Source organism: Lates calcarifer, linkage group LG17 (assembly GCF_001640805.2).
Source record: "Lates calcarifer isolate ASB-BC8 linkage group LG17, TLL_Latcal_v3, whole genome shotgun sequence".
NCBI classification, from domain to species: domain Eukaryota; kingdom Metazoa; phylum Chordata; class Actinopteri; family Centropomidae; genus Lates; species Lates calcarifer.
The window spans coordinates 11,361,809-11,380,805 of NC_066849.1; the positions used below are offsets into that span (position 1 = coordinate 11,361,809).

Consider the following 18,997-nt stretch of genomic DNA (forward strand, 5'->3'; position numbering starts at 1 on the left):
AAATCCTCATTCACTGAGGAACATGAACCTTTGACCTGTAATGATGTGAGGAAATCTCTCGGCCTCCAGCGCTGCAGCAAGAGTGAACGCCAAGCTGAGGTCACGTCCTGAGAAGGTAAGCACAGTATTTAAAACAATTAGGAAGTGAGCGATGCATACAGAGGTGGAAAACAAGACTTTGGGTCATTCGATGGACATGGTGTTGCCTCGAGGCTGCTTTCATCTCTCTACAAGGAATGAAGATTGGGATCAATATTCTCATCTAACTCTCCTTTGCAAAAACATTCTCACACAGGTCATTTGGTGTTGATAAGTGTTGATTTTCAGTGAGAACAGTTGTTTGTTCGTTCATATAAAGCTTCTGTTGCTAACATCATGACTTCTTCAATGTAATATACCCAAAGCAGGCAGATTTGGATATTTCAAAGGCTTGAAATGATCAGTAGAGCGGCCCAGATATTGTGAAGGTAAGAAGTAAATGATGTCCTAATGCTACCAACTGCTTACCATGGCGAGCTAATAGAGGCTTAATGACTTAACACCTGGAAACAACACCTCTTGGTTGGCTGATCAGGTCTTTCTTTAGCTGCTCTCTGTAGCGAGGGCCACCAGTACAATTCAGAGCAAACAGAAGAAATCATACACCCATCTGCTCTGGAGAGCTGAGGTGGCCAAAAACCAAAAGGGCATTTCTGTACCAAGACAGGACAGAGACGCTTTACCTGTCAAATTAGAAGAAATAGACCCATTAAAAGACAAACGATAAGTAAGTCTGATGACTTAATAAGATTCTAACATTGGTAAATCAGTTATTGAATACTAAATAAATGAATACATATATATAATTACAAGCAAAAGGATAATAACCAGACTTAAGATGATGTGATGTTTTTAAAATATCTGACTTAATGCTGTAAATACTGCTTGTTGGCTTTACTGTATAAGGCACTGTGTATCTGAGGCATTCCTGCAAGGCTATGTGGACCAGACTGGCAGACGGGATAGTGATGAGTAACAGCTTACCACAAAGGGAAGAGGGGCTGGTGTGTGGGCTGCATGGCTGGGGTTTTTTGTGAGTGTCTGTGTGTGTGAGAGAGAGAGAGAGAGAGAGAGTACAATCATATGTACATACATGTGTTAGGAGAGCTGAGTACAATTTTTCTTTCACTTTGTTCAAAACACAAATTAAAGCTGTCTCATTTCACGTTTTATCGGCCCAAAATGCCTTTGAGTGGCAAAGCGGAGTATCAGTGAGGTCACAGTGACATAGGCAAATCCTTCATTAGACGTCAGAGTTTCGGAGCAGAGGCAGAGAGAGAGGCAAGAGAGGTGGGCTCAGGAAGGAGACAAGGACTTTCATTCAGCAACTCCATGTCTCTTTATACTTCTGTCTTTCAACATGCACTTCTCACTCCCTCACCTCACCTCCTCAGCAGTGGACTGAATATCGTTCTTTATTCCAAAGAAACATATAAGGAAACCTCTGTACCAATTAAACATTTATACTATAAAATCAAAAATACCAGTGTTTGAATCCAAAAGAGTGAATGCTGCTCATACCGTCCTCGTCAACAGCACTAGTTGTCCACCTCAAAGCAGCTATTGGTCCTGGCATTGCTTGGTGGTGAGAGATGGACAGCCAGCATGTGGACACACTGCAGCCTGCCTCGAGGCTTTATTACACACTGAGAGAGAGTAGAGCAATGATAAGACCCGGCCTTTAAACAGGCTGATAAAGTAGGACGCACACACCACATGCTTGTCTCACACACACACAAATACAGACATGTATTTGTGAGAGATTTGTTTTAGTGCCAAGCCCAAATGTTCAACCTTTATCATGAAAATTCATTAAAGCAGAAAGGTCAGAATAAAACTAGTTTCAATATCTGGATGTCATCCAGCATACCCACTTTTTAGAAATCTAATTCAACTAATGTTTTAAAATTTATATTAAAAAAAAAAAAACTTGTGCTATGATAAAGGATACAAAGTAAAAATTTCCTTGCAAATATTAAATATTAAACATTATTCCCTGCATTTTTTGTTTTAGATGCCCACTCCCAAGCCACCTATCTCTACCCCCAGCAGTTTATCCATCCATGTCTGTGGAAGTGACTTAAGACAGAAGTTGCTGACCAGTGTTTACCACCCAGTCCCACACCCACTCTCTTCCTATTGTCCTTCCTGTTGTCCGAGATCAGCTCAGACAGGTGGGATCAGCACCCATTATATTCTTTAAGACTTGCGCACACAAACAAGCAGTAAACTGCAGGTAAGAGAACTTGCTAAGACGATATCCACACAAATGGGATGAAGACGCACACATGCAGGTACATGCACATGAAGTGTGATCATCTCCATTGGGTTGCAGCACTAAGGATTGAAGTTACAGTTTTTCTCTGTGTCTGTGCCAGTAACTTCTGGGGCGTCCCAGTTACACAGCATAGGTGGCCTGCCACACATTGCCTGCATGTATATCATAATCAGTCAGTTCATTGCTGTTACTCTTGTGATGGTCTGGTTAACAGCTCAGGGTTTACACAGCTCTCCACCAACTCACTGGCAAGCATTGGCCCAGTGAATGCAGACCCTTACACCCATCTAGTGGTTAATAGAACAACTGTAGGTTTACACATCTCCTCAATGCTGAGCAGATGTTGCATTCTTTCTGTAACATATATTTTTCACTTGTGCAACTACAAAGTGTGGACACAATAATACGAGCACTTGTATGATACAGTGCTGCATATCTCACATAGAACCTCTCTGTCACAGTTTCAGCAAAGAAGAATAGTGACTCTGTGCATGAGCAAGAAAACAACACTACAGAAAAAGAGATGGCAATTGAAGCTAAAAAAGAGACAACACTGATATGACAATCATTGATAAAAGTGAATATCTATTTATCTATATCTATATATGTATATATATATCTATATCTAATGTAGATCTTTCTATGTCCCAAATAGTGTCAAGTGTCAGACTCACCCTGGTATGAAGCTTATAAAGACTATTAAGATCGTTTAGTGCCATAACTATGACTGTGCGTACTCCAGTACAGTGGATGTCAGCACTCACTTTGAATGTTTGCAATCCGCCACAAATTTACAGCGAAGAAGAAAAAGTAGGGCGGAACTTGTACCACCCCTTGTTTCTGTCGGCTCACAAAACTGGCGTACAGGCGGTTTGCTTCAAAACATTATGGCGTCAAGAAGAGCAACAGTTGCTCCAAGTAGTTTTAAAAATGCCTCCGCCGAGGCAAAAAGGTAGTTCGCGTTATGTTTGCTGTCTTTTAAGCGCGTCTTGTAATTCGCAGGCTTGTGACCATTTTAATATGAAGAAAATTTGATACAGAGGAAACTCAGTCGGTCAAAGCCGTTTTAGCTAAAACGCTTCATATTATTTTATTAATCGATAAATTCACATTTACACTTTGCTGTACATATGGCCAACACGTAGCCTATAAGAGCAACTACATGTACGCGTCGTTATGTTTTTGTGAACTATATCTTAAGTAACTTAAGGGCAACTTAGCTAACATTATAGCCTAGCCTTGGGTTTAGCTCGTTTTCTAAATAAAGTGATCTCCTCTGTAATTTTCTCTCTCTTTTCCTCAAGTGCCATTTAATGTGACGGCTACTTTTGTGTATGTTTTCAGCTCGAAAAGTGGGAACAATCCTAATAAAGCCAACAACAGTGGAACTGGGAAGAAAGGTGTTAAATGTAAGTATTTGCGTTAAGTTCTCAATGCCTGACACTGAATACCTGCGTCTGTGGATGTAATGAATTAGTTTTTCTATATTATTAGCTTGAATGTGATTTAGATATTCCACGTGTGCGACATTGTCACTGCAGAAAAGTATTAAAAGTGTGCATAGAAACTTCTGAAACCATTCCTGTATCACACTTCTTATTTTCTGAACATCCATGTGTCCAGTATGTTCCAAACTCATAGTACTTGCCAAAATACTGCTAAATACACCAACTTGTGCTGTTCCGGTCAAAGCTCTGTATTTGCCAGAGTTGTTGTAAATGTACTCATATTAACTGACTTTCTGGACGATGTTGTAATTCTTAAACCAATGGTTTTTCTCTTAAAGGGGAATTTGTAGCTGATATAAGACATGCACATATGTTTAATTAACTTTAACAAGGGTTAATCAATTTATTTATTGTTTCTTCATCAAATTTCAGCAAGTGGAACTATAGTCAAGTCTCGATACATGCAGTCTGCTGAGAAAACATCGCTTTCAAAGGTATTGCCTCTTCTTCCTTTTTTCAGTTTTCTCTTAGTGACTTTTGGTAATCCAAGTACATTAGGTGTTATTACTTAGGTAGGGAGTGGCTCTAAGATTCTGTAATTCTGCAAGTAATCTTTAAATGATTAGTAAATATTTCTCCTCTGTCCCCTTTTTGTATATAAAGTTCAGCTGTGTTCACTTCACTCTGTGTATGTTGCTGACACCCTTTTGATGCTACACATTTATATATTATTACATCCCTTTCACCATTAACAGAGTAACTCACTGAACAATGAGTCTACTGCTGCGCCACCAAAACCCTCCTCACCTAAACCCACTGGTGTCAGACCAAAGGTGGGCACTCCACCAAGACGCTCAATGGCCCCACAGGCTCTTGCAACATGTAAGTATTTCCCATGGTAATAATTGCAAATGTGTATTCACATAACAGATGAGTATATTTTTCAATTCTGTCTTGTGAATTTAAATCAATATGATAATTGTGTGCCTCAGTAGCAATTATATTAACTCACCAGTACTTGAACTGCTGTAAAGCAGGTCTTTATTTTTAGGTGTAAAGGCTATGTTGTTAATACTTGGACTGTGTATGATTCTCTTTGAGTCAGTTGTACATATCGTGCAGTGAAACCAGGCAGTGGAAAGATCTTCTTTATCAGCCTATTTTTCCCAGGTTCTGATTGACGCTATAACATTGAGATCTATCAGTAGCTAATTGTTAAGGCCGTTGTTATAAATAAAATCCTTTTGTTATATTGTTGAACTTTCCCCCTTGGTTTCATTAACAGTTACTCCCCGCATCCCCAGAGCCTTACTGGTGGTGATGTAACACTAATAAAGTTGCGTGTTCATGTTATCTTCCTTACAGCAATGTCACGTGACACCGAACCATCACTGCTCGGGAAAAGTATGCTGCAGTCTACTTTCTCAGATGGACACTGCTTTCGGCCAGATTTTGATATTTCTGTCATCAAAGGTAAAGTGATTTAAACCCCAAAAATGTGTGGGGTCAAATGGGACAAGCCTGTAACAGTTTTCTTTTGAATCTCTCTAAGACAAAACAGTGATAGAAAATGCAGCAGAACCCGAGAGAAGCCCAGAGAATGAGAAGAGGGACGTTGAAATGCAAACATTCCTACTGGCGTACCTCACAGCTAAGGTGAGTTAGTCCATTGTGGCTGATATGTGGAAGATTGCTTTCAGTGTATCTGCTTTGTTAAATCAGTGTACAATGCTATTTTAAATCAAACTATTAAAGTAGTTTACAGTGATTTTTCCACTAATGTGCTTGATGGGGAATAAACATTTTGTCATGAGTCCCATGCTGTTAATGATCTGGTTCTATCTCTGTGATGTTTGACTGAAGATGGAGAGCAATACTGCAAAACTTAAGGCTGAGGCAGAGGCAAGGATCCTGCAGATGATGGAGGAAGAAAAGGCACTGCATAATGAGGTCCAGAGGAAGAAGCGCCAATACCTGCTCGCAGAAAAGAAGAGGCTTGAGAATGAGCTGTTGGATTTGCAGGTCAGGAGACTTTGTTCTTTGTATTGACCTTTTTTAATGTGTGTACATTCAAACTATACTTTAGTTATTTTAATCCATGCATTTGACATGAATGTCACATCCTTGCCAAGCAGCAACAACCATTAAACATCATACCTGAATCTTGAACCTAGCACAGAAGTGTCCTATGGCTGGAAATCATAATGTTTATTATGTATAATATAAATTTGAAATGTCCACTGTATAGCATAATATTGAAACACAAAAACTGACATTTATCGCTGGAGACACTTTGCTACTTTTGCATACTCATATCTTATTGAGGCTTGTAGGGCTTCACACTTGTGCTGATTGACCTCAGGGTCCAATCGAAGAGCTGTTGAATATCTGGTGTAATAGTCTTTATTTTTTATGTAAAAATTTATCCACTGTGTATTTGTGTGTAAACAGTTTGATTACACGATTCTCATCCTACTCATGTTTTAATTTTCCATCAGATTGCTGCATTGACTCCTGTGGCAGAAGCTGCCAAGCAGTTCACAGAGGACTACATGTGTTTTGCAACAGCTGTTGACACCACCCGACATGAGCTGCCTGTCAAGAATTTCTTCATTGATGGGGACAGAAGGGAATTTCTAGGTTGTAGTTACTAAATTTAAAAATAATAAAAAGAGCGTAGTTAATCATATATAAAATAACAACTTAAAAATTGTAATCTGACATTGATTCTTACATTGGTAGATTCTAATTAGTGCATGGAAACATCTGATATCTCATTTCTCCAACACAGTCCTGACCTCCTCAAACCAATGACAGAAGCATAGACCAGAAAATAAAGGAATCTCTAATGTAAAACAGCCAGTGTTATTCTGACTTTAACACTGTAGGACCTTACTGGTTACTGTAAGAAGTTGGTTTGCAGGGTCTTCGCAAAAGATATGTCACTTTTAACAATGTGCTTTGTTTGTTCCGCAAGCTAATAGAAATTAAACAAATTTCTTTAAATTATTCAGTGTGACCTAGCCAGTGTTAGATACTGTTACGATAATCATGTCTACCCGTATCTATCCATTTTAGATAAAGCTGAGGCTTGCCTGAAGGAGAGCGAGAAGTTGCTGGTGGAGTGCACTGAGGGAAATCATAAGGACAACAGCACATCTCTCGAGTGCCTTAGAGATATAAAAATGACATCAAAGGACATCAGTCAGCAGCTGTCAGGGTAGGCACATGTATAGAACTGTGAGAATACAACATAGTCTGCTCTGTGTCGATGTTTTGATTTAGTGATCTATTGTTCCTTCCCAGAGAATTTTACTGTATGCTATGATTGCTCTGACATAACTATTCATGACTGTTCATGATGTTTTCATTAAGTGGCTTAATTTTCTATTTCTGTGGCTGTAAAAAAGATAAATTGTTACTTTATTTTTAAAGAACTGAACACAGGCAAGTATTTAGTAGCACCTAAAAATCTATACTTGCCATTGATTAGGTTACATTTGTACTCAGACTTTGGTGTTTTCCTATTTTTTTCCAGTGCATTTTCAGAGCTGCTGGAGCTGTCATCACTGGTCTGCCGCCATACAGTCCATGTCCAGCAGGCCATGGAAGAAGAGCAGCTTGGTACAGCAAGAACCCATGAGCTCTACTGCCCCAAACAGTGAAGGATACCACACAGCATGGGGATACACAGTACATGCACTTTTCCACCCCCGTCCATCCACTTTCCCTGGTTTGAATATGTTTGTGCCATTTGTGTCTTTTTATGTGTGCTGTCTGATTTCTTTGCAGCTGTATTATGAGAAATTGTAAATGTTTAATAATGACTGATAGTGTTTTATAGATGGAAAATTGTTCATAAATAGAAAACAACAATAAAAATATAAATTGAACAGAACCAACAGTATTCGAGATGCGGATATTTCACTTTTATGTTTTGTTAAATACAGCTGCAAAAAATCTTAATGGATTGTCAATGCTGGGAATACAAATATGTGAGCCGAGTTGTAAGAGTCAGAATTCAGAAAAGTTTAAATGCACATGTTTGTTATTGTACAGTACAGATACAGGTCAGGAGCATCAGATGATGATAATTTCAAACATCAGAATGGTGGGGTGACTTTGACTGTGGCATGATTGTTGATGCCAGATGGGCTGGTTTGAGTATTTCTGAAACTGCTTACCTCCTGACATTTTCATGCCCTGGGAATGTCATATCCTACCTGAGTGTTTGCTGACCCGTGCATCCCTTTAAGGCCACAATTTGCACATATTATAATGGATACTTCCATGTCGCAAAACAAAACTTATATGTAATGGCCTTCATGAGCATAATAATGAGTTTAGTGTACTTCAGTGGCCTCCCCAGTCACCACATCTGAATCTATCTGAGACTGTTTTTAGAGCATAGTGAGGCTATCTACCCTGTATTTAGTATGGTGTTCCTAATAAAATGCTTGGTGAGTGTATTCGCTGATCGCACAAGGGAGGCATAAACATAGTTTGAAGGATTAAACCACATCATGAATAATTTCCACGGATGTATTGATTGTATCCCAAAGTTTCTTCCAATCATCTGAAAATAAACCGTCGCCGTTCCGGATGTAACGTCACATCAAAACAACAAAGACGCGTTTTTATTGGATGATGCAGGTAAACGACAACTTGCTGAAAGGACCAATGAACCGTAGGAGAGCTCCTCGTCGCATGTGAGTACAAGCATGGTATTTATTTCACACTAATTATGAAATTCGTAGAAATTGCATCCAAAACAAAGACTTTTGTTAAATGTTGACAGCTTGCTTTGTGAAACCTACGTATTGTTAGGTAAAGGAAGCGTTATTCGCGCTGTCGCTGTTAGCTAGGTAGCTAGTCGTTTCTAGCTAATGGCTATACATTAATGTTATCCCCAGAGCCTTACTGGTGGTGATGTAACACTAATAAAGTTGCGTGTTCATGTTATCTTCCTTACAGCAATGTCACGTGACACCGAACCATCACTGCTCGGGAAAAGTATGCTGCAGTCTACTTTCTCAGATGGACACTGCTTTCGGCCAGATTTTGATATTTCTGTCATCAAAGGTAAAGTGATTTAAACCCCAAAAATGTGTGGGGTCAAATGGGACAAGCCTGTAACAGTTTTCTTTTGAATCTCTCTAAGACAAAACAGTGATAGAAAATGCAGCAGAACCCGAGAGAAGCCCAGAGAATGAGAAGAGGGACGTTGAAATGCAAACATTCCTACTGGCGTACCTCACAGCTAAGGTGAGTTAGTCCATTGTGGCTGATATGTGGAAGATTGCTTTCAGTGTATCTGCTTTGTTAAATCAGTGTACAATGCTATTTTAAATCAAACTATTAAAGTAGTTTACAGTGATTTTTCCACTAATGTGCTTGATGGGGAATAAACATTTTGTCATGAGTCCCATGCTGTTAATGATCTGGTTCTATCTCTGTGATGTTTGACTGAAGATGGAGAGCAATACTGCAAAACTTAAGGCTGAGGCAGAGGCAAGGATCCTGCAGATGATGGAGGAAGAAAAGGCACTGCATAATGAGGTCCAGAGGAAGAAGCGCCAATACCTGCTCGCAGAAAAGAAGAGGCTTGAGAATGAGCTGTTGGATTTGCAGGTCAGGAGACTTTGTTCTTTGTATTGACCTTTTTTAATGTGTGTACATTCAAACTATACTTTAGTTATTTTAATCCATGCATTTGACATGAATGTCACATCCTTGCCAAGCAGCAACAACCATTAAACATCATTCCTGAATCTTGAACCTAGCACAGAAGTGTCCTATGGCTGGAAATCATAATGTTTATTATGTATAATATAAATTTGAAATGTCCACTGTATAGCATAATATTGAAACACAAAAACTGACATTTATCGCTGGAGACACTTTGCTACTTTTGCATACTCATATCTTATTGAGGCTTGTAGGGCTTCACACTTGTGCTGATTGACCTCAGGGTCCAATCGAAGAGCTGTTGAATATCTGGTGTAATAGTCTTTATTTTTTATGTAAAAATTTATCCACTGTGTATTTGTGTGTAAACAGTTTGATTACACGATTCTCATCCTACTCATGTTTTAATTTTCCATCAGATTGCTGCATTGACTCCTGTGCCAGAAGCTGCCAAGCAGTTCACAGAGGACTACATGTGTTTTGCAACAGCTGTTGACACCACCCGACATGAGCTGCCTGTCAAGAATTTCTTCATTGATGGGGACAGAAGGGAATTTCTAGGTTGTAGTTACTAAATTTAAAAATAATAAAAAGAGCGTAGTTAATCATATATAAAATAACAACTTAAAAATTGTAATCTGACATTGATTCTTACATTGGTAGATTCTAATTAGTGCATGGAAACATCTGATATCTCATTTCTCCAACACAGTCCTGACCTCCTCAAACCAATGACAGAAGCATAGACCAGAAAATAAAGGAATCTCTAATGTAAAACAGCCAGTGTTATTCTGACTTTAACACTGTAGGACCTTACTGGTTACTGTAAGAAGTTGGTTTGCAGGGTCTTCGCAAAAGATATGTCACTTTTAACAATGTGCTTTGTTTGTTCCGCAAGCTAATAGAAATTAAACAAATTTCTTTAAATTATTCAGTGTGACCTAGCCAGTGTTAGATACTGTTACGATAATCATGTCTACCCGTATCTATCCATTTTAGATAAAGCTGAGGCTTGCCTGAAGGAGAGCGAGAAGTTGCTGGTGGAGTGCACTGAGGGAAATCATAAGGACAACAGCACATCTCTCGAGTGCCTTAGAGATATAAAAATGACATCAAAGGACATCAGTCAGCAGCTGTCAGGGTAGGCACATGTATAGAACTGTGAGAATACAACATAGTCTGCTCTGTGTCGATGTTTTGATTTAGTGATCTATTGTTCCTTCCCAGAGAATTTTACTGTATGCTATGATTGCTCTGACATAACTATTCATGACTGTTCATGATGTTTTCATTAAGTGGCTTAATTTTCTATTTCTGTGGCTGTAAAAAAGATAAATTGTTACTTTATTTTTAAAGAACTGAACACAGGCAAGTATTTAGTAGCACCTAAAAATCTATACTTGCCATTGATTAGGTTACATTTGTACTCAGACTTTGGTGTTTTCCTATTTTTTTCCAGTGCATTTTCAGAGCTGCTGGAGCTGTCATCACTGGTCTGCCGCCATACAGTCCATGTCCAGCAGGCCATGGAAGAAGAGCAGCTTGGTACAGCAAGAACCCATGAGCTCTACTGCCCCAAACAGTGAAGGATACCACACAGCATGGGGATACACAGTACATGCACTTTTCCACCCCCGTCCATCCACTTTCCCTGGTTTGAATATGTTTGTGCCATTTGTGTCTTTTTATGTGTGCTGTTTGATTTCTTTGCAGCTGTATTATGAGAAATTGTAAATGTTTAATAATGACTGATAGTGTTTTATAGATGGAAAATTGTTCATAAATAGAAAACAACAATAAAAATATAAATTGAACAGAACCAACAGTATTCGAGATGCGGATATTTCACTTTTATGTTTTGTTAAATACAGCTGCAAAAAATCTTAATGGATTGTCAATGCTGGGAATACAAATATGTGAGCCGAGTTGTAAGAGTCAGAATTCAGAAAAGTTTAAATGCACATGTTTGTTATTGTACAGTACAGATACAGGTCAGGAGCATCAGATGATGATAATTTCAAACATCAGAATGGTGGGGTGACTTTGACTGTGGCATGATTGTTGATGCCAGATGGGCTGGTTTGAGTATTTCTGAAACTGCTTACCTCCTGACATTTTCATGCCCTGGGAATGTCATATCCTACCTGAGTGTTTGCTGACCCGTGCATCCCTTTAAGGCCACAATTTGCACATATTATAATGGATACTTCCATGTCGCAAAACAAAACTTATATGTAATGGCCTTCATGAGCATAATAATGAGTTTAGTGTACTTCAGTGGCCTCCCCAGTCACCACATCTGAATCTATCTGAGACTGTTTTTAGAGCATAGTGAGGCTATCTACCCTGTATTTAGTATGGTGTTCCTAATAAAATGCTTGGTGAGTGTATTCGCTGATCGCACAAGGGAGGCATAAACATAGTTTGAAGGATTAAACCACATCATGAATAATTTCCACGGATGTATTGATTGTATCCCAAAGTTTCTTCCAATCATCTGAAAATAAACCGTCGCCGTTCCGGATGTAACGTCACATCAAAACAACAAAGACGCGTTTTTATTGGATGATGCAGGTAAACGACAACTTGCTGAAAGGACCAATGAACCGTAGGAGAGCTCCTCGTCGCATGTGAGTACAAGCATGGTATTTATTTCACACTAATTATGAAATTCGTAGAAATTGCATCCAAAACAAAGACTTTTGTTAAATGTTGACAGCTTGCTTTGTGAAACCTACGTATTGTTAGGTAAAGGAAGCGTTATTCGCGCTGTCGCTGTTAGCTAGGTAGCTAGTCGTTTCTAGCTAATGGCTATACATTAATGTTATCCCCAGAGCCTTACTGGTGGTGATGTAACACTAATAAAGTTGCGTGTTCATGTTATCTTCCTTACAGCAATGTCACGTGACACCGAACCATCACTGCTCGGGAAAAGTATGCTGCAGTCTACTTTCTCAGATGGACACTGCTTTCGGCCAGATTTTGATATTTCTGTCATCAAAGGTAAAGTGATTTAAACCCCAAAAATGTGTGGGGTCAAATGGGACAAGCCTGTAACAGTTTTCTTTGAATCTCTCTAAGACAAAACAGTGATAGAAAATGCAGCAGAACCCGAGAGAAGCCCAGAGAATGAGAAGAGGGACGTTGAAATGCAAACATTCCTACTGGCGTACCTCACAGCTAAGGTGAGTTAGTCCATTGTGGCTGATATGTGGAAGATTGCTTTCAGTGTATCTGCTTTGTTAAATCAGTGTACAATGCTATTTTAAATCAAACTATTAAAGTAGTTTACAGTGATTTTTCCACTAATGTGCTTGATGGGGAATAAACATTTTGTCATGAGTCCCATGCTGTTAATGATCTGGTTCTATCTCTGTGATGTTTGACTGAAGATGGAGAGCAATACTGCAAAACTTAAGGCTGAGGCAGAGGCAAGGATCCTGCAGATGATGGAGGAAGAAAAGGCACTGCATAATGAGGTCCAGAGGAAGAAGCGCCAATACCTGCTCGCAGAAAAGAAGAGGCTTGAGAATGAGCTGTTGGATTTGCAGGTCAGGAGACTTTGTTCTTTGTATTGACCTTTTTTAATGTGTGTACATTCAAACTATACTTTAGTTATTTTAATCCATGCATTTGACATGAATGTCACATCCTTGCCAAGCAGCAACAACCATTAAACATCATTCCTGAATCTTGAACCTAGCACAGAAGTGTCCTATGGCTGGAAATCATAATGTTTATTATGTATAATATAAATTTGAAATGTCCACTGTATAGCATAATATTGAAACACAAAAACTGACATTTATCGCTGGAGACACTTTGCTACTTTTGCATACTCATATCTTATTGAGGCTTGTAGGGCTTCACACTTGTGCTGATTGACCTCAGGGTCCAATCGAAGAGCTGTTGAATATCTGGTGTAATAGTCTTTATTTTTTATGTAAAAATTTATCCACTGTGTATTTGTGTGTAAACAGTTTGATTACACGATTCTCATCCTACTCATGTTTTAATTTTCCATCAGATTGCTGCATTGACTCCTGTGCCAGAAGCTGCCAAGCAGTTCACAGAGGACTACATGTGTTTTGCAACAGCTGTTGACACCACCCGACATGAGCTGCCTGTCAAGAATTTCTTCATTGATGGGGACAGAAGGGAATTTCTAGGTTGTAGTTACTAAATTTAAAAATAATAAAAAGAGCGTAGTTAATCATATATAAAATAACAACTTAAAAATTGTAATCTGACATTGATTCTTACATTGGTAGATTCTAATTAGTGCATGGAAACATCTGATATCTCATTTCTCCAACACAGTCCTGACCTCCTCAAACCAATGACAGAAGCATAGACCAGAAAATAAAGGAATCTCTAATGTAAAACAGCCAGTGTTATTCTGACTTTAACACTGTAGGACCTTACTGGTTACTGTAAGAAGTTGGTTTGCAGGGTCTTCGCAAAAGATATGTCACTTTTAACAATGTGCTTTGTTTGTTCCGCAAGCTAATAGAAATTAAACAAATTTCTTTAAATTATTCAGTGTGACCTAGCCAGTGTTAGATACTGTTACGATAATCATGTCTACCCGTATCTATCCATTTTAGATAAAGCTGAGGCTTGCCTGAAGGAGAGCGAGAAGTTGCTGGTGGAGTGCACTGAGGGAAATCATAAGGACAACAGCACATCTCTCGAGTGCCTTAGAGATATAAAAATGACATCAAAGGACATCAGTCAGCAGCTGTCAGGGTAGGCACATGTATAGAACTGTGAGAATACAACATAGTCTGCTCTGTGTCGATGTTTTGATTTAGTGATCTATTGTTCCTTCCCAGAGAATTTTACTGTATGCTATGATTGCTCTGACATAACTATTCATGACTGTTCATGATGTTTTCATTAAGTGGCTTAATTTTCTATTTCTGTGGCTGTAAAAAAGATAAATTGTTACTTTATTTTTAAAGAACTGAACACAGGCAAGTATTTAGTAGCACCTAAAAATCTATACTTGCCATTGATTAGGTTACATTTGTACTCAGACTTTGGTGTTTTCCTATTTTTTTCCAGTGCATTTTCAGAGCTGCTGGAGCTGTCATCACTGGTCTGCCGCCATACAGTCCATGTCCAGCAGGCCATGGAAGAAGAGCAGCTTGGTACAGCAAGAACCCATGAGCTCTACTGCCCCAAACAGTGAAGGATACCACACAGCATGGGGATACACAGTACATGCACTTTTCCACCCCCGTCCATCCACTTTCCCTGGTTTGAATATGTTTGTGCCATTTGTGTCTTTTTATGTGTGCTGTTTGATTTCTTTGCAGCTGTATTATGAGAAATTGTAAATGTTTAATAATGACTGATAGTGTTTTATAGATGGAAAATTGTTCATAAATAGAAAACAACAATAAAAATATAAATTGAACAGAACCAACAGTATTCGAGATGCGGATATTTCACTTTTATGTTTTGTTAAATACAGCTGCAAAAAATCTTAATGGATTGTCAATGCTGGGAATACAAATATGTGAGCCGAGTTGTAAGAGTCAGAATTCAGAAAAGTTTAAATGCACATGTTTGTTATTGTACAGTACAGATACAGGTCAGGAGCATCAGATGATGATAATTTCAAACATCAGAATGGTGGGGTGACTTTGACTGTGGCATGATTGTTGATGCCAGATGGGCTGGTTTGAGTATTTCTGAAACTGCTTACCTCCTGACATTTTCATGCCCTGGGAATGTCATATCCTACCTGAGTGTTTGCTGACCCGTGCATCCCTTTAAGGCCACAATTTGCACATATTATAATGGATACTTCCATGTCGCAAAACAAAACTTATATGTAATGGCCTTCATGAGCATAATAATGAGTTTAGTGTACTTCAGTGGCCTCCCCAGTCACCACATCTGAATCTATCTGAGACTGTTTTAGAGCATAGTGAGGCTATCTACCCTGTATTTAGTATGGTGTTCCTAATAAAATGCTTGGTGAGTGTATTCGCTGATCGCACAAGGGAGGCATAAACATAGTTTGAAGGATTAAACCACATCATGAATAATTTCCACGGATGTATTGATTGTATCCCAAAGTTTCTTCCAATCATCTGAAAATAAACCGTCGCCGTTCCGGATGTAACGTCACATCAAAACAACAAAGACGCGTTTTTATTGGATGATGCAGGTAAACGACAACTTGCTGAAAGGACCAATGAACCGTAGGAGAGCTCCTCGTCGCATGTGAGTACAAGCATGGTATTTATTTCACACTAATTATGAAATTCGTAGAAATTGCATCCAAAACAAAGACTTTTGTTAAATGTTGACAGCTTGCTTTGTGAAACCTACGTATTGTTAGGTAAAGGAAGCGTTATTCGCGCTGTCGCTGTTAGCTAGGTAGCTAGTCGTTTCTAGCTAATGGCTATACATTAATGTTAGCTTGGTGGTTAGCGCTGCAATAACTATACTGTACACATACAGAGGATACTAACAGCCATTAATGTAGTAGCCATAATGTAGTAACCAAGAACAAAGAGCTTAGATTGAGTTGGCATGAGAGAGTTGACTAAACCATTCGCTATCTCGGTTTACTTCAACAGTGACTACATTGACCTACAGTCTGTGCTATATGTATGAAGTTAAAAGGGACATTAACGGTTGAAGTCTCACACGGGACTAGACTCTAACTGATGGTTTCCAAAAGTAATTTGGCGTAGTCTACACCGGAAAAGACAGATATACCTATAAATGTGTTTGTGTTAGACTCTATCCTAAGCAGATGTAAGCTCAACACAGACGGAGCAGGACTCTACTGGATGTCGGTTTGTGTGGAAGTTGTCACGTGTTGTTGTGAGCCAACATAGGAGAAGCAGCTGTTCTTCTGTTTGCTTGTTGTATTGCTGATTTGTTTCCTGTTAATACCACATATTCATATACTAAATAATTTCCTCAAACAGCTCTCACTCACAGAGGAGGGATGCGCCACCAAGAGGAGAGTGGAGGCAGAGGAACCAGGAGCAATGGCGAGGCCAAGACAAAGCACAGATGAGACCGGTGGAGGAGGATGATAGACGTGAACGGCATGGTAAAGAAACAGTGCCCAGGGGGACCTGCCAGACCATGTGCCCTGCTCATGAGCTGTGGGACCGTCAGACGCAGAACCGCCTTCACCATTTTGAGATATTAGCAGGAACTGAAAGGGATCGACAGCCCAGGGCAGACCCATTGCGTGCCGTCAAGGAGTACTCCAGACCAGCAGCTGGGAAAGACTCGACAAACCCTGCTGACCTCCGTCCACCTGCTGTCCTTCTGAAAACTGTGTGTTACCTTATTGACGACATCGCTGCCTCCCTAATCTGTGTCCTTGGACTGAGGTGAGTAGTATTTACACATCTATTTTGCAGTCACATTGTTTTGATTATTGTCTCATATATTAATATATATAAGGGAGCTGTTCATTTATACTTTTGGCATTATCTACATACTTAAAATAAAACTTGAAACATCAGTGAATTTTGAGGTTACAGGCAGTTTGCCATCACATCTTCATGTAAGCCTCCCCGAAAAAGGCCCATAAGGACCATGTACTGTAGCACACAATGGAGATGTTCAGCTTCAAAACACTTTGCTCACATAGCATAACCTGCTTAGATCAAAGTGCTTGGCTTCCTGCTCATTACGGTGTCATATTTGTATTTCAATATGCAACCGAGGTTGGCTAGAAAATGACAGAACATTGTAATATTGAAGTTATAATCACATATACGTAAAAATAAAACTCTGTGACACGTGTCTTTTTACTGAAATTATTCTTCTCTTTTAGGTGTATGGCTTTGTGTTTGATCGGCTGCGTGGTGTGAAGCAGGACATGATCATCCAGAGGGTGTCTGGGTTGGACTGTGTGGCCATTTTAGAGCGGACAGTACGCTTCCTCATCTATGCCTCTTATCGCCTTTGTGGCGAGCCCTGCGGCTCTACGACCCACGCATTAATGATACACACCTACAAGAGAATCTAAGCTGGCTGCTGGATTGCTACGCAACTGTAACAGAACTGCATCCCAACCAGGAAGAGTTTCAGGCTCTTGGTCTTCTGTACAACTTGGGTTGGTTACTATATGTAATAATTGAATGCTTATGAGCAGCTTTTAATGCAGAGCACTGATGGAAAAGTGCAGCATACATCCTGAATAATTTGATGTTGGACACCTGAAAGGTGTTCCAACTGAGATGATTTCTCCATGTTGACAATTTTCTCTTTTCCTTGTGTCTCCCAGGTTCAGCTCGTGCCACACAGCACATCATGGAGCTCCCTGAGCGGCTCCGCAGTGCTCCTGCCATCAGGCTCGCTCTGTCTATCAACCGGCTTATCTGGAGCGAAACCCTGTACGTGTGCTCCGATTGGCTCAGAGGCTGAACTTCCTGCAGTGTTGTGCGCTCCACCAGCACCTGGTGACATGTCGAAGAGATCTGCTGCTAATATTCAGCCACGGATACAGCAGTCGCAACTGCCGCTTTCCACTTGACAGACTTGCTCAGCTCTTGTGCTTAGATGTGCCACTTACAGCCCGACTCTGTCAGGCTTATCGAGTGGATGTTAGCCAGGACAGCCATGTGGTTTTCTCCAAGGCTGCTTTCACTGAGCCTGAACAAGGGACACTGCATTGTAAACTGTATCACAGCATAGTGGCTGAGAAACAGAGAGACCTCACTGTTGGGAGTATCATTCACGGTTGTGCTTGAGACAAAACAAGGAGTTAATTAGTAATACGAGTAATGCTTTATAGGGAAATTCTCTATTAACTCCCAGCTCTTCACAGGAAAGTCACAGTGCAGCTGACAGGGATTTAAAGACTTGTTCAAGGACACTTCAGCAGTGCAGCTGTTTTGTTACTAAGTGGTTTCAGCACTCTAGTAGCCTCTACTTTTGTTATCTTGTTGTTGGATATGAGCCCTGGGGCTTCCCTCCAGGATGCATAGTGCCAGTGTTTTATAAATTAAATGCTTCAAACAAACATGTTCAAGACAAGGATTAGGACTAGGGTTGTTGTTGGGTCTGCTATACTGTAACTGAGAGAGGCTGAATTCAGGAAAAAAGTTTCCTCTTAGTTTGGGATGTGCTTTTACATCATCATCACGCACATGATGCCTAAATTACTAAGAAATGTGAATTGTTTTTATATTACTGTTTGCTGATTATATCCTCAATTTAAATGTTTTTTAATACCATATTGTATTTTTTGTTCAGCATTTTAGAAAACCTGCTGGAAATTTTACTGTGCAACAGTGTTCATTCATTCTCATAAATGCAGTACTTCAGAAACATTTCAATAAATTTTGTTACCTACAAGAGAAACGCTGTGGCTTTGTAATTTGAACCAGTCCATAAACTTTTCTGCATCTAAGCCCATTCACCACTTGAGGGCAGCAGATATCTGTTCAGGGTACAAGCGCACTCCATCTAGTACAAAAATAAGAGTATATAACGAGAGAGAATCCTGCTTCAAGTGTTTGTGCTGCGCTGCTCTTTAAACTCTTTTCTCAGCGTG

The 18,997-nt window shown here is 39.6% G+C and overlaps 3 protein-coding genes across 6 annotated transcripts; all 3 read left to right on the top strand.

The window, feature by feature from the left end:
• The first annotated feature begins 3,168 nt into the window (after nucleotides 1-3,168).
• On the top strand, nucleotides 3,169-11,905 carry LOC108877421 (HAUS augmin-like complex subunit 8). 4 transcript variants are annotated; one of them, XM_051077284.1, is made up of 10 exons: nucleotides 3,169-3,269; nucleotides 3,662-3,726; nucleotides 4,198-4,259; nucleotides 4,521-4,647; nucleotides 5,131-5,238; nucleotides 5,318-5,421; nucleotides 5,629-5,787; nucleotides 6,264-6,405; nucleotides 6,844-6,985; nucleotides 10,913-11,905. In XM_051077284.1, the coding sequence occupies exons 1-10, from the start codon at nucleotides 3,205-3,207 to the stop codon at nucleotides 11,037-11,039; spliced, it is 1,101 nt and encodes a 366-aa protein (XP_050933241.1). In that variant the 5' UTR covers nucleotides 3,169-3,204; the 3' UTR covers nucleotides 11,040-11,905. The 4 variants fall into 4 exon arrangements, with proteins under 4 accessions (XP_050933241.1, XP_050933240.1, XP_050933239.1 ...); XM_051077283.1 differs by lacking the exon at nucleotides 6,844-6,985 and adding an exon at nucleotides 10,453-10,594; XM_051077282.1 differs by lacking the exons at nucleotides 5,131-5,238; nucleotides 5,318-5,421; nucleotides 5,629-5,787; nucleotides 6,264-6,405; nucleotides 6,844-6,985 and adding exons at nucleotides 8,740-8,847; nucleotides 8,927-9,030; nucleotides 9,238-9,396; nucleotides 9,873-10,014; nucleotides 10,453-10,594.
• LOC108877423 (HAUS augmin-like complex subunit 8) lies at nucleotides 8,424-15,377 on the top strand. The gene is made up of 7 exons (XM_051077285.1): nucleotides 8,424-8,474; nucleotides 12,349-12,456; nucleotides 12,535-12,638; nucleotides 12,846-13,004; nucleotides 13,481-13,622; nucleotides 14,061-14,202; nucleotides 14,521-15,377. Exons 2-7 carry the CDS (start codon nucleotides 12,351-12,353, stop codon nucleotides 14,645-14,647), a joined length of 780 nt encoding a protein of 259 aa, XP_050933242.1. The 5' UTR covers nucleotides 8,424-8,474; nucleotides 12,349-12,350; the 3' UTR covers nucleotides 14,648-15,377.
• Nucleotides 11,998-18,798, top strand: LOC108881429 (SAC3 domain-containing protein 1-like). Its single transcript, XM_051077281.1, is given in 7 exon segments — nucleotides 11,998-12,083; nucleotides 16,407-16,795; nucleotides 16,798-16,823; nucleotides 17,273-17,420; nucleotides 17,423-17,554; nucleotides 17,726-17,812; nucleotides 17,815-18,798. Coding segments are annotated over 7 exon segments (1,224 nt in total). The 5' UTR covers nucleotides 11,998-12,018; the 3' UTR covers nucleotides 18,192-18,798.
• Nucleotides 18,799-18,997: the final 199 nt, after the last annotated feature.